Raw genomic sequence first — 20,711 nt, forward strand, 5'->3', positions numbered from 1 at the left:
TTTAATGTGTTGCAGGGTGGCTGGCTTCTCCTTTCTTATTCTCATTGTCAGCTGGCCATGATAATCTGCTTTCTTGTTTTTAATCTCCTCTCCCTGTTTCTTGTGTGTGTGTGTGTGTGTGTGTGTGTGTGTGTGTGTGTGTGGTTTTTTTGTCCTGTTTTGTCCATTGCAGTGTTTGTTGTAGTACTGTCATTCTTCTGGTTCTTCCTTTCTCCAGTTTTTGTGCCGTACGTTTTCTTTGTTTCCTTCTTTCCCTTGGGTAATTGTTCTAATGGGAGGGACAAGGGGCCGATGACCACGCAGTTTGGTCCCTTCCACCCCCCCCCCCCCCCCCTTTTAAACCAACCAACCAACCATCCGTAGAAGATTTTAATGCATAAGTTGTTGGCTCTGCTTTCATCTGCATGAAGGACTGAGTTGTTGAGAGCCTCATGTAATCACAGGTGCTATGACTTCAGAACAGTAGGTAGTGAGCGCTGAATTAGGGTTATTTTCTGGCATTGACCTTAGCTCCTTCCAGCCTTGAAGTCACTGCCTTGTGGAAACTGTTTGGTGGTTTGATTCTCAATGAATACTTCATCCGGATAGAGCAGTCCTTGAAAAGAAATTGCTAAAATTGATGCTTATTAGAATGGATTATGCTGTGAAGCTGACTGAATATTTTTGAACTCCAAAACAGTTATCAGTATCTCTTTGCAAGTATCATTGACCATTCCACTGAAGTGCCTATCCCAAAGTCCGTGAACAGTTTGGTGATTTGATGAAATGATGAGTGCCACTGTGCAGTTGGAGTCGTATTATTGACACTGAATGTTCAAATATAGATAGCCTTCCAACCCCTTGGGTCACTGGCACAAATGACTGACAAAAAATCTGAGAGATGGAAAAATGGCCATGATATTTCTGCACCTATGAAATATTCAGTTTCAGAAATGTATCAAAATCATTTGAGAGCATTTCTGGCAGATATGGCAGCTTGCCAAAACAGCGGTAATGAAACTAGTGTGTCTAAATTATGCTTGGGAGACATAACATAGGCAATGTCAGAACATTTCAGTTTTCAGTTACTGTTACCATGAACCAAAAGAGAGCTTTGCATAATCGTAATTTTGTGATGGAAATGATTATATGGTGTTTCCATTCAGTCACCAAGGAATACAATTGTCCATAATCCATATTGGAGCTGGAGTCAGTATTAGTTGAGATTTGGGGCACTGTCCCTTGGACAACTTGTTGGAAAAGGCAGTCTTGAACTTCCTCATCTTCATGACACCAGGAAAGGACCATTCATTGCCCAGTAGTTTAATGTTGTGCTCACAAGTTGCATAGGAAAAACTAGGGAGTGAATGACCAAGTAGTGCTAACTCTTGGTTTTAGATCTGGGATCCATATCCATTTTCAACATGGATTCAGGAGATGTACTCTGCTCCTGATGATTTAACCAGCCAAGAGTTGGTAACACAAGATGCTTTCTTAAGCAGACATCTTACATGTGTTCTCCAAGATCTTGAAAATGATGTGTGTCCTGTGTGATCTTGAAAATGCCTGTGACACTGCCGAGGGGATAAGCTAATTAGATGTATTAAAAAATAAAATCTTGCCGTTTTTGCCAGGAAATTGTTTTAGAGATTGAGCAGTTGATACCTCATGGAAAATAAATGCACAAGGAATAGTGTTTCTTCAAGGAAATGTTAGCTATAGCAAATAGTAATGTATAATCTGCTTTATACTTCATAAGGTGGCATAGTGGTTAATAGGCTGGACTAACATTCAGAATGATACGGGCTTAAATCCCTTTCCAGTCATAAATATTTCCTTAAATAAACTAGGGTGCTTGACAGAATGGTTCTTTTGAAATGGATGTATTCAGTTTCATGCCCCATTCTTATACTCCATCTGTAACATCCTCATCATTGACTGGATATCAAATCTTGATTTTATCCCTATCCTTTCTTTGATTTTTTATATAGTCTTCAGTTCAGTGCTTGTTGTCTGCGAGTTATTTTCTTATTTTCTGTTCTATATCTACATAGTGTTGTAAAATGCTTGAGCATTTATAAGTTGGGGCAAATTCCCAGGAAACATGCCGCGGAAAATGCCCAAAATTCATAAACGACTTTGCATTTATGCATTTTACAGATTGATTGGAAAATGGCACCTATAAAAAAAATTTTAAGGTGATATTTTGTATTGGAGGTGTTTTGCAACACTTATTCTGTAGTGTTTGGGTAACCAAATTGCTGCTTGAGAGTTGGAGAAGCGTTATTAGGAGAAACAAATGGGACTGTAAACATAACTATACATTTTTAATGATGCCAATTTTTTTGGTAACGCATAATAAGAAAGAGAACAAAACTCAAGTTTAAAAGTATTTCTTGAAATAAAGTACAGTTTATATTAAGTAGGTAGTAGTTTTACTTATACTATACTACTACAAAAAATAGAGTAAAAAAAGTTTATCCATAATGATTTTCCTTAGGGATGAATCATGTACCGATTCCAATTCCATGATTCCAAGAATCGCTGATTCTCCAGGAATGGACTAGTATCAGAATTGAATGATTCCAGTGTCATGGGCATCAATGCTTTGTTATTAAGTCCTTTTTATGTTAGTGTTCTCATTGTATCTTCACAGCAGTGCAGTCATACCAAAGTAGATAAAGAAAGGAGCAGAATAGAAAACTATAGTCTCTCAAATGTCACTGCAAATGACAGTAAACCATTTTTTCCCACTGATAATAGTTTAACATTTAGGAATACATTCATTATCAAGAAACAAATGTCAGCTGTTTAATACACATGGTAATAATTTTATTATCAATAAGCATTCTGCAGTAATATTCAGAGATTTGACACAGATTATAAAGTGTGTTACATCCCTCATTTTAATTGGTAAATTATACATTCTAGAAGTAAAAACTTTGAAAAGTAGTTTTTTATATAAATTCCCAGATTTTGGGCATTTAAAATGGCTGTGGACAAATTCCCAGGCAAGTGTTCATTTATGAATGTCCTGCCCACTAAGCATTTGTCCTGCACACATCACTATATCTGCACCTGAAATGACTGTTCCTCAATTACAAGTCACTAATGTGGCAGTTGGAGCAGTAGCAGAGCAAACTTGTTTTAAATTTCCAAGAGGCAAAACATGGTGTGTGAATTTGTGCACCATGACATTAGCCTGAGTTGAGGTGCTATTAGAACCAGATTTATATTCAATCCATTTGCTGAAGCTGGTCAGCCACATTTTATTTGGACCAAGCAAGATGGTGCAGTGGTTAGCACACTGGAATTTGGGAGGACAACTGTTCAGACCTGTGTTCAGCCATCCTGATTTGTTTTCCGTGAGTTCCCTAAATTGCTTCAGGCAAATGCTGGGATGATTCCTTTGAAAGAGCACTGCTGACTTCCTCCCCATCTTTCTCTAATCTGACGGGACCAATGACCTTGCTATTTGGTCTCCTCCCCCCAATCAATCAACCAACCAACAAATTTTATTTATGGATTCTTCCATCACTTCATGATAGAACATTTCCATATTGAGGGCTGAATAACACTTAAGCAGTGCAGTGTCCAGTGCAACTGTTCACAAAAATTAAAAAAAAAATGTAATTTTGTGATTATGTGTATTCTACATAATTCTAATTGTTGTCATACATGGTACTGACAAATCATAAAATGTGATTTATTATGTTAAAGAACAGTTTTACAGAACAAAAGTCATGACATTTCCAAAGACAATACCACAAGTAAAGATCGTATGTAAGTGTGTTGTATCTTAGTTCAGAATGTTTGGTTCGTAAGAACACAAGCTTCTTGTAAACAATAGCCAGTAGTTATCTGAAGATGGCCTAATAAGCCATTAGTTCATACAAATAAAAATCAGTAGAACAAAAAAACCACCTAAGTGTTATTCAACCCTCAACCATTATATTTATTTGGCTGCAGCTCATCATGGAGCATCTTAATTAGGTTTCATATTATTCCTCGTGTACCAGTGACTCTTCGCAAATGGCCCATAAGCAGTAATGCTATTTGGGATCTACACAAAACAGGACCAAGCGGACTGTATCACTGTTCTAAACTGTGGGCTCAATCCTCCGATTCCCTGACTGATAAGGGAGTCCAAAATTATTATAGATACTGATTTACAGAAAGAACGGCACTCAAATTATGTTTGAAAACATTTTCCAATAATCAAACACTAAAAATTAGCCACCCTGAAAGAGACACACACTAATCTTAATCTATAATCTGCAAGTCATCTTGTGGTGTGTGATGGAGTATACTTCAGCTAACATTTTAATTTCCCACATTCTCTGTTCCCTTCAGGAATGGTATGTCTGAAGAATAACTGCTTATAACCTTTTGTATGAGCTCTAATTTGCTTTATTTTTCTGTTGTGGTAATTATGTGAGATGTATGGGATAAAGTTATATGTTGCCCAACTTTATTGAAACATAAGCTCTCAGAATTTCTGTGATATTTACAAGGTGGAGTCAAAAATTTTTGGGATTGGTGCTGCCATCTGGAAAGTAGGAGTAGTAGATCTTTGCACCACTAGATGGTGAGAGCTGCATATCTGATGAGTCTGTGTACGGAGTGGCATTCATCTGGGAGGACGTGTTGCGTGTCCAGAATGATTTCCGTGATACTCTGTGTTTGGTGTCTTCTGATTTTACAGTGGATCTGCGAACAGAACAGCGCATCTCATGATCCAACCTTCTCATCACGGATTATCACTGGCAGTGAGAGCTGGATTTACAGTTATGACCCAGAGACAAAGCAACAATTGTCCCAGTGGAAGAGCCTGGGCTCTCCAAGACCCAAACAAGCGAGACAAGTGAAGAGCGAAGTGAAGAGCACAAGCATAGTTTTCTTTGATACCTAGGGAATTGTGCATAAAGAATTCATCCCACCCAACCAAACAGTGAATTCTGCATACTACTGTGACATTTTGCGATGGCTCCATGAAAATGTATGATGCCGACGGCCCGAACTTTGGTATTGAGGGAACCGGCTGCTGCATCATGACAACTCGCCCTGTTGCACATCCTTACTCACCAGGACCTTTTTGACAAAAAACAACATGGCAGTTGTACCCCACCCTCTGTACTCGCCAGATTTGGCACCTTGTGACTTCGCACCATTCCCAAAACTGAAACTCAAGTTGAAAGGCCATCAGTTTGACACTTTAGAGAGAATTCAAGAAGCAATGCTGGTGGTGATAAACACCCTCAAAGGACAGGACTTCCAGAAAACGTTTGACCAGTGGCAGAAGTGCTGGGACCAGTGTGCATGTGCAGATGGGAACTACTTCGAGGGTGATGGTGACCATTAGTCTAAAGGTAAGGTTTTCAACAGATGGCAGCACCAGTCTGGAAAATTTTGGATAGCACCTCGTAATGCCTCTTCTGTAGTGTCTGCAGAGTTAGTATAGCTTCTCCATAATGTTGTCACACTTACTAAATGATTCCATGAAGAACTGTGCTGTCATAATGTGCGAGTATAAAATGTGTTCCATAATTCTGCTGCAGATTGATATCAGTGTTATGGACCTGTAATTGTGTGTGTGTGTCTCTCTCGACTCTTCATGAAAATTGGACTTACTTGCACTTTAATACATAATACACTTCATTGTTGTAACAACGCATGGCAATCTGATGCTAGAAGAGAAGCAAGTTCTTATGAATAGCCTTTCTAAAATGTCATATACATCTGATCTGGTCCAGATGCCTTTCCAGTTTTGAGTGATTTTAGTTGATTTTCTAATCTGTGATCACTTAACTCATTGTCTGCCATTTTGGAGTTAATGCGATCATTGAATAGGAGTACTGAATTACCATCTTCCATGGTGAAACAATTGTGGAACACCAGATTTAGTGTTTCAGCCTGCTCTTCTATTTTGGAACCAGCAAGGTCACTAAGTGACTGAAAACATGATTTTGATCTGCTTACTGACTTTACATAAGACCAAAACTTCTTAGAATTTCCAGTAAGATCAGATGGCATAATTTTACTTTCCAATTCATTGAAAGCTTCTTACAATGCTCTCCTTATGCTTATTTTGCTTGGGTAATACCATCTAGCTTTGATACAGGCCTCAATTCAGTAGAGAAGAAAGCCCACACGTGTCTTCAGGTAAGCGTTATCGAGTTAAAGCCATCCATGGCCACTCAAGGTGCAATAGTGAGCCTGAGTGTTCATCAAACCAGGAATGGGTGTGTCTTGTCCTGTGAAGCTGGCTGTTGTCATCTCGGATAACAGAAGTGTCCACAACATACTGATCGTAAAGTACAGAAGAATAGGGTAACAGCTAGTCATCAGTAACATTTAATTAAACATCCTAGTTGATATTCAGAGTAACCAGCATGACTGGGCCCAAGTTGTGGGATGAAAATCAGCCCCAAATCATTGCGAAACTACCTCTGACCGGCATTTTCCACACCCTCTGAGATACTTGCTTCATTTGACTGTTTGTGCATTCAGTGCCTTGAATCATTTGAAAACAAGCAAAGATGACTCATTGGTCCACACTATGGGCTTCCTGTCAACTACTCTCCAGTTTCCATATTGTCTGGCCCATTTAAGACATGCAGCTGTAGGTACCACTGTGAACACTGGTCTTTTGTCACATACACTCTTTGACAACAAACATGGTCGGGGAGCGGCTGCTGCAGAGTCAAAGTCTGCCCCGTGCGTGACATTGGGACAAATGATGAGGTCATGCTGATAACATGCTAACTGCACAAATGGGCAACACTGTAGATTGTGGCAGTTCCTGGAGGAAGTCTTGTCTTCTGTTTGGGCTTTTATGATACATATAAACCTGTGGTCTAGCTGTAAGCCACCTGTTGTTTGAATTCCATGCCTGGTGGAAAACCACTCAGTGCCTAAATTTTTGTGGTTCCAATTACTTTTTATTCCACTGATATAAGCTTTTATTGTAAACTATCAAAGTAAGTGTTATTTGTTCACATTTTGGGTAAATTGTAATTGTGATGGAAAATTACATACGTCACAATTTCATATGCTGCACGAGCATAAATTAATATCACTAGCTTTGCTATCCCTACACTGAATGATTAAGTCCTGAATGGAATTTTAGCTAAGATGCAAAGTATTTCATTTTCTGACACACCCGTAATAACAGTTCTGTGAAAGACTTCTCAGCAGACTACTTTTGGAAACCACATGCACCAGAGCTCTGTGGGACCCATTTGCTGACACGTGGTAATTGTGGTGTAATGTGTTTTACTGTCATTGTTTGATATTTTATTGTAATTGTACGCAATAAACTGTGTGCAGAGCATGCTCTATAACAATGCAAGCACACTGCACATTTTGAGGTCCAAGTAAGGTCTCATGGAGAAATTAATGCTGATCAAAATAGATTTTTAAGGTATTAAATTAGATTTAAACCAACAGAACTGCCCTTTTTTTGCAGCTACCCAGAATGGAAGGATATTGTTAATGCTGGTGTCAGCAAACTTCTACAAGGGTGCCTAATATCTATTCACAGATTTAGCATGGAAAAACTGTATTAACTTCGTAGTTACTCCCATGCCTTATGGGTCCTATGTGACAAACAAAACTCAAATTTGTACTGTTGATAGTTATGTCGAAGCTCTTCAGAAGTGTTCACATAGTGAAGCAGCTTTGTGTTTGCAAAGCAGGCATCTATGACCATTAAAACAACCTACTGAGTTAAGCTTGTGAGAGGACTGAATGTGTTAAGGTTTTCTGCAGATTTTGTTAATGAATTTCTTGTAGCATTTTGTTTCTCCATTAAATAAAGTGGAAAATAAGAACCTAGAGTGCACTGGTCCCTCACACAGCTCTTGTATCACAACACATGTGCGGAACCATTGAGCTAACAAGGCCCTATAGGCAGCTGCTCTTTCTCAATGCAATATTGCTCACTGAGCCTCATAACGCAACATTAAAGATAAGAACAATTGTTACTTCTGTCAACTACGGCATTTCTGTAGTCCAAAAAATTAAATTTTATCTCTCATAGCCTCATCTTACATGAGGATTATGAATCATAAGTTATCAAAGTGGAAAGGGAATGTGAAGTGAATTTAGTGGAAAAATTCAGGGCCACACATGGACATAATGGGCTGTTGCAGAGTTGCCAAATATTTGCAGTGATGTTGCAAATTCTTAGCTGTGCTAGGAGCAGTTATGTAGTGAAATGCTTGTCATGCTCATCTTATATGGGCTCTCGGAAGGGGTGGAGTGCATGAATTTTATTTTTATGAAGCATTATCTGTAGATACTTTTTAACATCTCTTCTCTGTCTGTCTATTTAAGGCATTCAATTAAATTTACTCTAGAATTCCTCATTCTTTAAGCTTTTGATATAAAAGGTGGTGTTATATCATTTCAGTGTAGGGATAGCGAAGCTAGTGATATTAATTTATGCTCGTGCAGCATATGAAATTGTGACGTATGTAATTTTCCATCACAATTACAATTTACCCAAAATGTGAACAAATAACACTTTGATAGTTTACAATAAAAGCTTATATCAGTGGAATAAAAAATAATTGGAAACCAACATTGCTCCACATATTACGAAACAGTAAGATATCAAAATAGCAAACATTTTGCTCCTTGAAATCGACTCTGTGTGTGTGTGTGTGTGTGTGTGTGTGTGTGTGTGTGTGTGTGTGCGTGTATATACAAATACTTATCACACACTTTTATTTGGCCCCTGAATGGAGGATGCTGGGAGTGCAAGCTTGTGATGGGCTTATAGCACATTTGCTGCTTAGACAAGCCCTGCCTCCTTTTCTTGGAGCAGCCAGCTTATAGTATATAAAAGAAATGAACTGTAATGGATTAATGCATCACAGAAGTAACATGAAACTTTATTCATTTTTAGAAATAATATCAATCCCTACGCACAATGATGCATATGGATCAACATTGTATTCACAATGGGTACTTATTGTTGTCGTGAACAATACTGTGACATAGCTCAGGTTGGCAACAAGCATAAACATTCCTGAACTACACGAAGTCAGCTGACTTTCACTCATCACAGAGGGTCCAAGTAAAAGCATGTGTTCATACATTTTTCACCTGTAGATCTATACGTATAATGCATACTAACTAGACTGTTGATTGATTTCATAATGTTCCCCTCTTGTCTGATACCCAAATGATAAAAAGAATACAAATCCATCTCACTTATGGTTCCTTCAAATTTTTTCTACAACTTTTTTTATCTGTTGTTGCTTCTTATCCATAAAGCAGACCAATATGCCTGCTCCCACATGGTATTGGATTAAGGTTAATAGAAGACTTACAAATTGTATTCAGAATTGACTGCCACAACTGAGACACGCACTTCATTACCCAGAATTTCCATGTTAGTTTACATTGCTGTATAAATAAAAGCAAGAATAAACCCATTGGCATAACTCATTCAAACAGCATTAAAAAAAAAAGCCTAGGAAACATTGCCTTCCATTTACAGTTTTAACTCTATAATCAGCAGCTGAGTCAATGGTAAAGCATTGTTGTGGTCACAAATTGTGCAGGGTGCTTGCATTGCTATAAAGCATGAGCTGCAAGGTATTCACACATGGTTTTTACACCACAGTCACTCATTGTGACTTGACGAAAACATTTGAATTCCTTAGGAAAAACTGCATGAAGAATCACTTTTAAAAGGAAAAGAAATGAGCTATAAAGCATTATTAATAACAATAAATGATGTAATGAGGTATTCTAGTTGGATCACAAATTATAAAATTAAAATTGAGTGATACTCATGCCTTGTTAGCGTAATAAAATACTTATTATATTGAAATGTCTTATTTGCCTCCAGTGTTGTTGTTGAGTGTGGAATGCAAATTGTAGACATTTTTTTGTAGAGCATCACTCAACAACAGTAAAGTATTTTATACTATCTAGAGAGATGAGCGGTAGCTGGTACTTTCAACAAAAGGCGAGGAAGTGCAGTGCTGCTGCAGCAGTTGGTACTGGGTACCAGCAAATGGGCCACAGAGAGGTCTGGCGCATGTGGTGTTCAAAGGCAGTCTGCTGAGAAGTTTTTTGCAGAAATGTTATTGAATGGAGCTGTTATTAATAGCGTGTTAGAAAGAAAACTACATTGTATCTATTCTACCATTACCCTCAGGATTTAAGCATTCAGATAAGATGCTCTATAAAAATTTAGGCGACTAGTGGTTTTGATCACCAGGTGTTGCATTCAGATGATGTCTACCACTAGACGATGGATACAGACATGGCATAAAAATCTCTAACAGAAGACAAGACTTCTTCCAGGAACAGTGTGGCCATTTTCTTTGTCCCAAGTTGAGAGCAGCATGGACTTTGACTCTGCGATGACAAACTGCTGACCAGACTTTGACAAAGAGTGTACCTGACTCCAAATGTTCATTGCATGCCGTTCCTTTCACAATATTTGCTCAAAACTGGTTGAGATGGATCTGCTTTCACTGATAGCAATAATTCTTGTCAGATTTGAAACGGATTGTCATTGATAAGGCATGATAGTTGTGTCCAGTTGTTGCTGGTTATGATATCTTTAGAATTGCTGTTTTTACATTGTTTCACATGGCTGTGAATGGTACACCATTCCATGTAAATATGTTGAATAGTCTGCACTGAAATATTCCTGCTCACATTTAAATTATAAATTAGTGAGAGGTCTCATCTCAGAATCTGCAATGTTCTCATTAAAATAAAGGGTTAGTTACAAATGATAGGAAGTTTTAGAGCAGGAAACAATTCGTTGACGTACTACATTCATCTTGATGAATCACATGTCAGTGAATGTTGGCCAAATTATCATGTCATCGTCGTTAGCTGCAAAAATCACCAGGTTGTTCCTTTTTGGATTGCGCTTTATTCTTACATAAATCACATATTTTTACTTTTAGAAACAAAACTTAAAAAACACAAAATAGTTCAGTTTTTCTTATTTATTCATAAATACTCTGCCTAAAAATTACTGCCCTAATACTGCCAAAACTGAGACTAAGGTGAGCCGTGCAGTTGCAGCTGCTGTTAGTTTTGTAACTTTTTGACAATTAAAGTTGAATTTACTTTTTTAATTAAACCTATGATGTAAATATTAACCAAGTAATTTCACTAAAAATTCACATTTAAATTTGCTTGAAAAATCAAAACTAACACAATTACCATGATCATTTTTATCATTTTCTTTTTTTGATGAAATTAAAAAATATTCCACATTTATCTTTAACTTCTCTTCATTTAATATTTTTCATTGCTTTGTGCCTAAACATTCACCTACAAGAACTAGAATACTGCTAAGCATAATCATTCTTCCAGCAAGTACAACTCTTCAACACTGACATCTTTCGACGAAAATTTGTAAATTTTATGATGCGAACAGAGCATTGTTTTATTGTGTCTAGTATTGATTGACTTAGTCAACTATTTCATTTATAGAAGTGAATATAAATAGAGAAAAAATTACAGAGAAATGATTGTAGTATCAATGTGACAGTTATATTTATTGTTGATTGTTTTCTTCACTCTGAAGACTGATTTGGTGCTACTCTATTCTGTGCAGGTCTCTTCACCACTGAATAACTACTGCAACCTACAGCCTGTATTTGTTCTGCATACTGTATTTGTCTCTCGGTCTCCCTCTAGGATTTTTACCATCCACACTTCCCTCCAGTACTAAAAACTGGTGATCCCTTGATGTCTCAGAATGTGTCCTATCAACAGATCCCTTCTTTAAGTCAAGTTGTGCCACAAATTTATTCCCCCCCCCCCCCCCAAGTTCTATTCAGTACTTCCTTGTTAGTTAGTTTATTTACCCATATAATCTACAACATTCTTCTGTAACACCACATTTCAAAAGCTTCCTTCTTGTGTAAACTGTTTATCTTCCATGTTTCACTTCCATACTTGTCCACACTCCAGACAAATACTTTCAAAAAAGACTTCCTGACTCTTAAATGTATCCAGAATGAGATTTTCACTCTGCAGCCGAGTGAAAATCTCATTCTGGAAACATCCCCCAGGCTGTGGGTAAGCCATGTCTCTGCAGTATCCTTTCTTTCAGGACTGCTAGTTCTGCAAGGTTCACAGGAGAGCTTCTGTGAAGTTTGCAAGGTATGAGACGTGATACTGGCAGAAGTAAGGCTGTGAGGACCGGGCGTGAGTCGTGCTTCAGTAGTTCAGATGGTAGAGCACTTGCCCGCGAAAGGCAAAGGTCCCGAGTTCGAGTCTCGGTAGGGCACACAGTTTTAATCTGCCAGGAAGTTACTTAAATCTATATTTTTCGTCAGCAAATTTCTCTTCTTCAGAAATGATTTTCTTGCCATTGCCAATCTACATTTTATATCCTATCTACTGCTGCCTACATCAGTTGTTTTACTGCCCAAATAACAAAACTCATATCATATTTTAAGTATCTTGTTTCCTAGTATATCTTCCTCAGCATCACTTGATTGAATTTGACTACATTGCATTATCCTTGTTTCCCTTTTGTTGATTTGTATCTTATATCATCCTTTAAAGACACTGATCATTCCATTTGACTGCTCTTTCAAGTCCTTTGCCATCTCTGACAGAGTTACAGTGTCATCTGGCAAACCTAAAAGCTTTTATTTCTTCTCCGTGGACTGTAATTCCTATCTCAAATTTTTCTTTCGTGTCCTGTACTGTTTGCTGAGTGTACAGGCTGAATAACATCAGGGATAGACAACAACCTTGTCTCCCTCAGTGCTCAACCAGTGCTTCCCTTTAATGCCCATCGACTCTTATAACTGCTCTCTGATTTCTGTAAAAGCCTTTTGCTTCCTGTATTTTACACCTGCTACCCTCAGAATTTCAGAGTGAGTGTTCCAGTCAGCATTATCAAAAGCTTTCTCTAGGTCTACAAATTCTATAGATGTAGGTTTGCCTTTCCTTAACTTATCTTCTTAGCAAAGTTGTAGGGTTAGCATTGTCTTGCTTGTTCCTATATTTCTCAGTAATTCAAACTGATCTTCTGTAAGGTTGCCTTCAACCAGTTTTTTCAGTCTTTTGTAAAGTATTCGTGTTAACATTTTGCAACCATGACTTATTAAACTGATAGTTCGGTAGTATTGACACGTGTCAACACGTGCTTTCTTTGTAATTGGAATTATTACATTCTACTTAAAGTCTGACTGTACTTTGCCTGTCTCTTGAACATCAGATGGTAATGTTTAGTCAGGGCTGGCTCTCCCAAGGCTATCAGTAGTTCTGAGGGAATGTCATCTACTCCTGGAGACTTGTTTTTACTTTGGTCTTTCAGTTCTCTGTCAAATTCTTCTCACAGTATTTTATCTTCCATTTCTTCATCTCTGTCCTCTTGTATTTCTATAATATTGCCCTCAAGTACATCTCCATTGCTTAGATCCTCTTTATACTCCTTCCACCTTTCGGCTTTCCTTTCTTTGCTTAGAAATGGGTTTTCATCATAGCTCTTGATTTTCATACAGCTGCTACTCTATTCTCCAAAGGCTTTTGTAATTTTTCTGTAGTCAGCATCTATCTTTCTCCTTGTGGTATATGCTTCTAAATCATCATACTTTTGCTGTAGCCATTCATGTTTAGCCATTTTGCACTTCCTGTCAGTCTCAGTTTTTAGATATTTGATTTCCTTTCACCTGCTTCATTTACTGCATTTTTATATTTTCTTCTTTCATCAATTAAATTCGGTAACACCTGTGTTATCCTTTCTAAAAGCAACATACTAAAAGCTTGTAATCAACAGATAAGTAAGATTCTCAGCCACCTGTGTAATAGCTCTCTGGAACAGGGCATTTTCCCTGATAGACTGAAATATGCTATGGTTATACCTTTGCATAAAAAGGGGATAGATCTGATGTCAACAATTACCGTCCAATCTCCCTTCTAACAGCCTTATCCAAAATTTTTGAGAAAGTAATGTATTCAAGAGTAGCTTCACATATCTGTAAAAATGAAGTACTAACAAAATGTCAGTTTGGTTTCCAGAAAGGTTTTTCAACAGAAAATGCCATATATGATTTCACCAATCAAATTTTGAATGATCTGAATAACTGAACACCACCCATTGGGATTTTTTTGTGATCTCTCAAAGGCTTTTGATTGTGTAAATCATGAAATTCTGCTAGACAAGCTCAAGTATTGTGGCATGAGTGGGACAGTGCACAAATGGTTTAATTTGTACCTAACTGGAAGAGTGCAGAAAGTTGAAATAAACAGTTCTCATAATATGCAAAGATCAGCACATTCCTCAAACTGAGGAACTATCAAGAATGGGGTTCCACAAGGGTCCATCTTGGGTCCTTTGATGATGTTCTTAATATATATATTTTAATGACTTGCCGTTCTATATTCAGGAAGAGGCAAAGTTAGTTCTCTTTGCTGATGATACAAGTATAGTAATCACACCTGACAAACAAGAATTAACTGATGAAATTGTCAATAATGTCTTTCAGAAAATTACTAAGTGGTTCCTTGTAAACAGACTCTCACTGAATTTTGATAAGACACAGTACATACAGTTCCATACAGTAAATTGTATGATGCCATTAATAAATATAGACCTTAATCAGAAGCATATAGCTAAGGTAGATTATTCAAAAATTTTAGGTGTGTCCATTGATGAGAGATTAAATTGGAAGAAACACATTCATGGTCTGCTGAAACGTTTGAGTTCAGCTACTTATGCAATAAGGGTCATTGCAAATTTTGGTGATAAACATCGTAGTAAATTAGCTTACTACGCCTATTTTCACCCATTGCTTGCATATGGCATCATATTTTGGGGTAATTCATCACTGAGGTATAAAGAATTTATTGCACAAAAGCTGTAATCAGAATAATAGCTGGAGTCCACCCAAGATCATCCTGCAGACATTTATTTAAGGATCTAGGGATATTCACAGTAGCTTCTCAGTATATATACTCTCTTATGAAATTTGTTATTAACAACCAAACTCAATTCAAAAGTAATAGCAGTGTGCATAACTACAATACTAGGAGAAAGGATGATCTTCACTATTCAAGATTAAATCTAACTTTGGCACGAAAAGGGGTGAATTATACTGCCACTACAGACTTCGGTCACTTACCAAATAGTACCAAAATTCTGACAGATAACCAACAAGTATTTAAGAAGAAATTAAAAGAATTTCTGAATGACAACTCCTTCTACTCCATAGAGGAATTTTTAGATATAAATTAAGAAAAAAAAATTATTGAAAAATTTTAAAAGAAAGTTATATTAACTTAGTTATGTTGATAAATTAACTTAATTATGTCATGTATTGGAAAATTTGACTCGTTCCCCATCATTACGAAATATCGTACTCATGATCCATGGAACTAGTATTAATCTAATCTAACCTAATCTAATCGGCCTCGTCTTTCTATTTGATCGTCGGCTGCTTTCACTATTTTCTCTTTCAAAGCTCCCCATTCATCTTGTGCCTTATTCTTTTCCCCTGTTCTTGTCAGTTGTTGCCTAATTCTTCATCTGAAACCATTAACAACCTCTGATTCTTTCAAATTATCTGGGTCTTGTATCCTTAATTTCCTGTCTTTTTGCAATTTCTTCAAATCATTTATAGAACTGTTCAAAATGATTTGTTGTTGTAGAATGTGTCAGCCTTATGGGTTTCAAAGTTTCTGAATGAAGAACAGAAAGCTGTGCAAGAAGCAGTTTTTTGCGTGCTTCTCTTCAAGTATGAGGAAGGCGGTAATGTTTTTCTACAAAAAACATTGCATGTGACAAGACTTCAGTCCAGTGTTACACCCTTTAATCAAAGAAAGTCAGTATGGAGCGAAAAGGAGCAGTGGAGGGATCTTATGTAAGCCAAGATATGGTTGTCCATTGGTGAGATCATAGCCACAGTGTTCTGTGGCTGCAAAAGTTTTCTGCTGGTCAATTTCTTGTCAGAACATCTTACCATTGATGCTTCATACTTCTGTGACCCCTTCGCCAAGTGTGAGCTGTCCACTGCTCAACATCTCAACATGATGCAGTACCCAGAACAGACGTGTATTGCTTCTCCATGACAATGCCACCTCACACTGCAACAATAACTCAACAAAATTTTGTTGGTATACATTGGGCTGCCCTTGAACCTCAAGCGTACTTGTCACTGTGTGAGTTCCATGTGCTTGGGCCACTCAAGGGAGCTCTAGATGGAGAGCACATGATCACTGATGCAGATATGCTACAGTTGATATGCAGTTGGCTTCAGCCACACTGTCATACTTTCTTTGAAAATGACATTATAAACAGTTTTGCTGATAGTATCAAGTAAACATCAGCTATATGGCAAGTGGTTACCTATACTCATTGCATTATTTGTATTTTGCGAAGAACTTCCCAAATGCCTTTAATATTTAGTGCCATAGCATCAAAATGTGTGAAATCTGGGTAATACAGTCCCTTTACCACAAACAGTAATAATCACCGCCATTTGAATAAAGGTGAAACTATTTCTGACTGTAGCATCTTTAACACAAGATATAGCAAAACATCATTGATATAAATGTTATGACTTATAACTTAAGCTTTCTCTCTCTGTCTCTCTCTCTCTCTCTCTCTCTCTCTCTCTCTCTCTCTCTCTGTGTGTGTGTGTGTGTGTGTGTGTGTGTGTGTGTGTGTGTGTGTGTGTGTGTGTGTGTCATTTAGTACATTGTTTGTTATGTAGATGGCTGCATTGTTAAGCCCTAAGCTTCATATTGGCAGTAGTAACAACAAGCACATTTAATCTCTTTCTTAATTTTTTCAGCTCATTGTGGAACTGAATTCATCTTTGCAAAAATTAAAGAAACTTTAGGTATTAAAGTACATGTGAAACGTAATAAATACTTACAATACGAAGGAATTGAAGAGATTCGTACCTGCTTAACTGATGATTGTTTCACAAGAGTACATGCATGCTGTCGCCATGTAAGTATTTAAACCATATGCTTGTAAACTTACACAATGTGTACTCCTGAAGATATGTAGCATACTAAAATTTCGCAACCAACATCACATAACACTGGAATTTTAAAGGTGTTGCATCACAGTGCAATAGCTTATAATTGAAATTAATATTATTTCGAAGAACAAGATTGTGTAGTTTTCATAACAGTGGTAACTTTCTTAGTCATGAGGCAGTACAATTAAATCAATACATCGTGTGTTCAAGTTTTAAAATGCTAACTGAAACTGAGGCAATGTATTTGATATAATTTAAGCAAGAGAACCAGATCTCAAAAGTTTCACACATTTAAAAAAAATGCAACAAATTTTTCCAGAATTGTTCCAGGTGGAAGTTTTCCTTCCATACTTCCCAGAACTAATTTTATGTAGTTCCTGTATGTATCACTTGCTAATGAGATGTCTATACATGATATTTAAATTACGTGATCTAGCAGCATTTTACTGGCACTCCTCTCAAATGTTACTATTTTTGTCTATGTTGTTCTTGTTAGTTTGGATTCATTTATTTGCATTTAAGGAATGCTGCCATTCACTGTAACAAGTAGAAATTACATGAATGTTGTTCTTAATTCCTCTACAGTTACTCAGTACATGTACTTCCCTACACACTACAGTACTTTCAACAAGGAATTTGAGATTGTAGCTTACACTGCCTGATAGATTGTTTATCATTATTGAGAACATGGGTGGTATAACCATATGTTATTTTCCTTCAATGGTGATTAGAAGTCATATTTCTGGAAAGTATATGTGGCTCTAATTGTAATCAACTACAGTGCTTTACTAGGTATGGTTCTATTGTAGCTGGTATACACTTGCCTTCCTCAGAATTTTGAACTGAATTACCAAATTGGTTATAGGAAGACTGCAGTTTGACACAGCCTCCAAATTGCGTTGCTCCTTAGCATTTTTCATACATCCAAATAGTTGTCAGAGTGAAGAGAAGCAGTAAGTGACAGAAAAGAATCCTAGGACCCAAACATTTGGATTTGTTGACTGATGCTTTGCCCAGTCAACCACTGAGCCACACCATATGTTGTACTCTAAATAAAGCCAGTCACATATTGGAGAAAATTGTCTGTATACTCACTTATTTGTTATCTATCAACAGTATGGTACATTGACATGTGGAATAATCGGGACTACTGCCGGATGTTTGTGTCGGCCATGTTGGAACATCTTGTCCAGTATTTATGCCCAGAGGGCGCTGGGTGCTATCTTTGCCGTCCGCACCCGCCTGGCGCTGCTTGTAATGTGTTGTCTCTTCCCCGGTGTTCCCTCGGACGTCCACGCCTGACTTGGGCGCCATCTGTGGCAGCTCTCTGAGGCCTGTCCTGTGTCGGGCGTTTCGTTCGCGGTCCGCGTCTGCCAGGTGCCTGAGGTTTTTACCCCTCTCTGGTACTCCCATGGACGCCCACGCCCGGCTCATCCACCATCTGTGGTCGTGGCAGTTGTCTGGGGCCGGACCCGCATGCGGCATTCCGTTCGTGGTCCGCGCCCATTTGGCACTGCTCCTGAGGTGTTGGCACTTCCCTGGTGCTCTGACAGATGTCGGCGCCCGCCTAGTCCACCATCTGCAGTTGTGGCTGCTGTCTGAGGCCTGTCTCGCGTCGGGGGCTCTGTTCGCGGTCCGCGCCCGCCTGGCGCTGCTTATAAGGTGTTGTTTCTTCCCCGATACTCCCTCGGATGTCTGCGCCCGACTTGGTCTCCATCTGTGGCAACTCTCTGAGGCCTGTCCTTTGTTGGGCGGTCCATTCGTGGTCTGCGCCCATCTGGCGCTGATCCTGCGGTGTTGGAACTTCCCTGGTGCTCCGACGGTCGTCCATGCTAAGCTCGTCCATCATTTGCGGTCGTGGCGGCTGTCAGAGGCCCGTGCTGCGTCGGAAGTTGCGTTCACGGTCCGCACCCGCCTGGCGCTACTCCTGCAGTGTTACTACTTCTTGAGGAGTTTGTTGGTTTATTTTGTTAAGCCCTGATAAGCTCCAAAGCCGGACTCCACGCCAAGCTGAGCTGCTAACCACTGTCTCGGTTTATTAGGTTGTCTGTGACCTTGATTTCGATGGCCTCCTTTATGACACTGTCCCAAAATCTTGGCGTCTGTGTCACAATTTTGGTGTTGTTATAGTCCATTGAGTGGTCGAGCTCCAGACAGTGCTCCGCTATGGCAGATTTTGTTGCCTGTCCGAGTCTAGTGTTCTTTGCACCTGATGTCCACCATCCTGGTTGTCTGGCCAATGTATGACTTTCCACACTGGCACGGGATGTTGTAAATGCCTGGTTTACGTAGCCCCAGGTCGTCCTTCACACTCCCTAGCATGGTCCCAATTTTGGAGGGTGGACAGAAGATACTCTTATATCATATTTTTAAAGAATTCTGCTGATCTTTGCAGAAATAGGTCAAGCATATGGCAGGTATGCCACCTTCTTTGCCTCCTCTGGCTCCTCTTGTGTACCCTGTGGTTGACTGGTAGTACGAAGTGCCCTTTGGATGTCTGTGGAGGAGTATCCATTTCTGCTGAACACCAGGTGTAGATGTTCTATCTCTGTGGCCAGACTTTCCGTGTCTGACAGAGCTCGAGCCCTGTGAACTAATGTTTTCAAGACTCCATTCTTTTGTGCCAGGTGGTGGCAGCTACTGGCTTGAAGGTATAAGTCAGTGTGTGTGGGCTTATGATACACACTGTGCCCAAGAGTGCCATCTGCCCTCCTCTTGACCAGGACACCCAATAATGGGAGCTGTCCATACTTCTCTAGCTCCATAGTAAATTTTATACTTGGGTGGCGTGAATTTAGATGTTCCAAAAAGTCATCTAGCTTCTCCCTACCATGGGAACAAATGACAAAAGTGTCATCAACATACCTAAGAAAGCACTTGGGTTGGTAAGTGGCTGATGCAAGTGCCTCCTCTTCGTACCTTTCCATGAAAAGGTTGGCTACCACTGGTGATAAAGGGCTGCCCGTTGCCACTCCTTCAGTTTGCTCATAAAATTGACCCCCATAAAGAAAATATGTTGAGGTCAGTACATGCTTGAACAGGTCGAGCAATGATATTGAGTGAATCGGTGAGTGCCACTCGTGTGAAGAGCGACACCACATTGAAACTGACCATTATGTCAGAGTCCAAGATGTGTAGCTGCCTTAACCATTGTAGGAAGTCCTCAGAGTTCCGAATGTGGTGTGCACATTTGCCCACATATGGTGCCAATATCTTCTTCAGGTATTGTGCAGTGAGGTATGTCGCTGCACCGATGTTATTGACAATAGGTCGAAGAGGGGTCCCCCTTCTTATGGACCTTGGGGAGTCCATAGTGTCAGGGTGGTACAGGTGCTTTGGGATAAAGCTTACCCTTATAAGCTGGCAGAACTACAACGCTGGCATCCTCCCGTAGCTGCCTGAGTGCCACCCTCTCCTGGCTCGAGATGTTGGATTTGGGGGGCTTCGTCCTGGTGGGTGCCCTGCAGGTCTCCGTGCGGATCTCTTCAGACACGTTGGAAGGTAGCGTGTTGACGACTTGCTCAACCAAACTGATGAAGGCTGCAACAGCTATGCTTCTGGGAGTCAGTGCAAAGTTGAGGCCCTTGCTGAGTGCTTTTGAGGTGGCCTCATCGAGCTGCTTGTCGCTCAGGTTGACCACTGTCCGTGTGTCCCCAGAGTATCTTCTGTCCTCCCTCCAAAATTGGGACCATGCTAGGGAGTGTGAAGGACGACCTGGGGCTATGTAAACCAGGCATTTAC

The 20,711-nt window shown here is 39.1% G+C and overlaps 1 protein-coding gene across 1 annotated transcript in view; it reads left to right on the forward strand.

Annotated features, from left to right (window-relative positions):
- Nucleotides 1-20,711, forward strand: part of LOC126297496 (protein artemis-like) — an 80,225-nt gene that overhangs the window by 16,897 nt on the left and 42,617 nt on the right. The window contains exon 4 of the mRNA XM_049988381.1: nt 16,776-16,936. Within this exon, the coding sequence (XP_049844338.1) occupies nt 16,776-16,936 (161 nt within the window). The remainder of the gene's footprint in view (nt 1-16,775; nt 16,937-20,711) is intronic.

Source organism: Schistocerca gregaria, chromosome X (assembly GCF_023897955.1).
Source record: "Schistocerca gregaria isolate iqSchGreg1 chromosome X, iqSchGreg1.2, whole genome shotgun sequence".
NCBI lineage: Eukaryota > Metazoa > Arthropoda > Insecta > Orthoptera > Acrididae > Schistocerca > Schistocerca gregaria.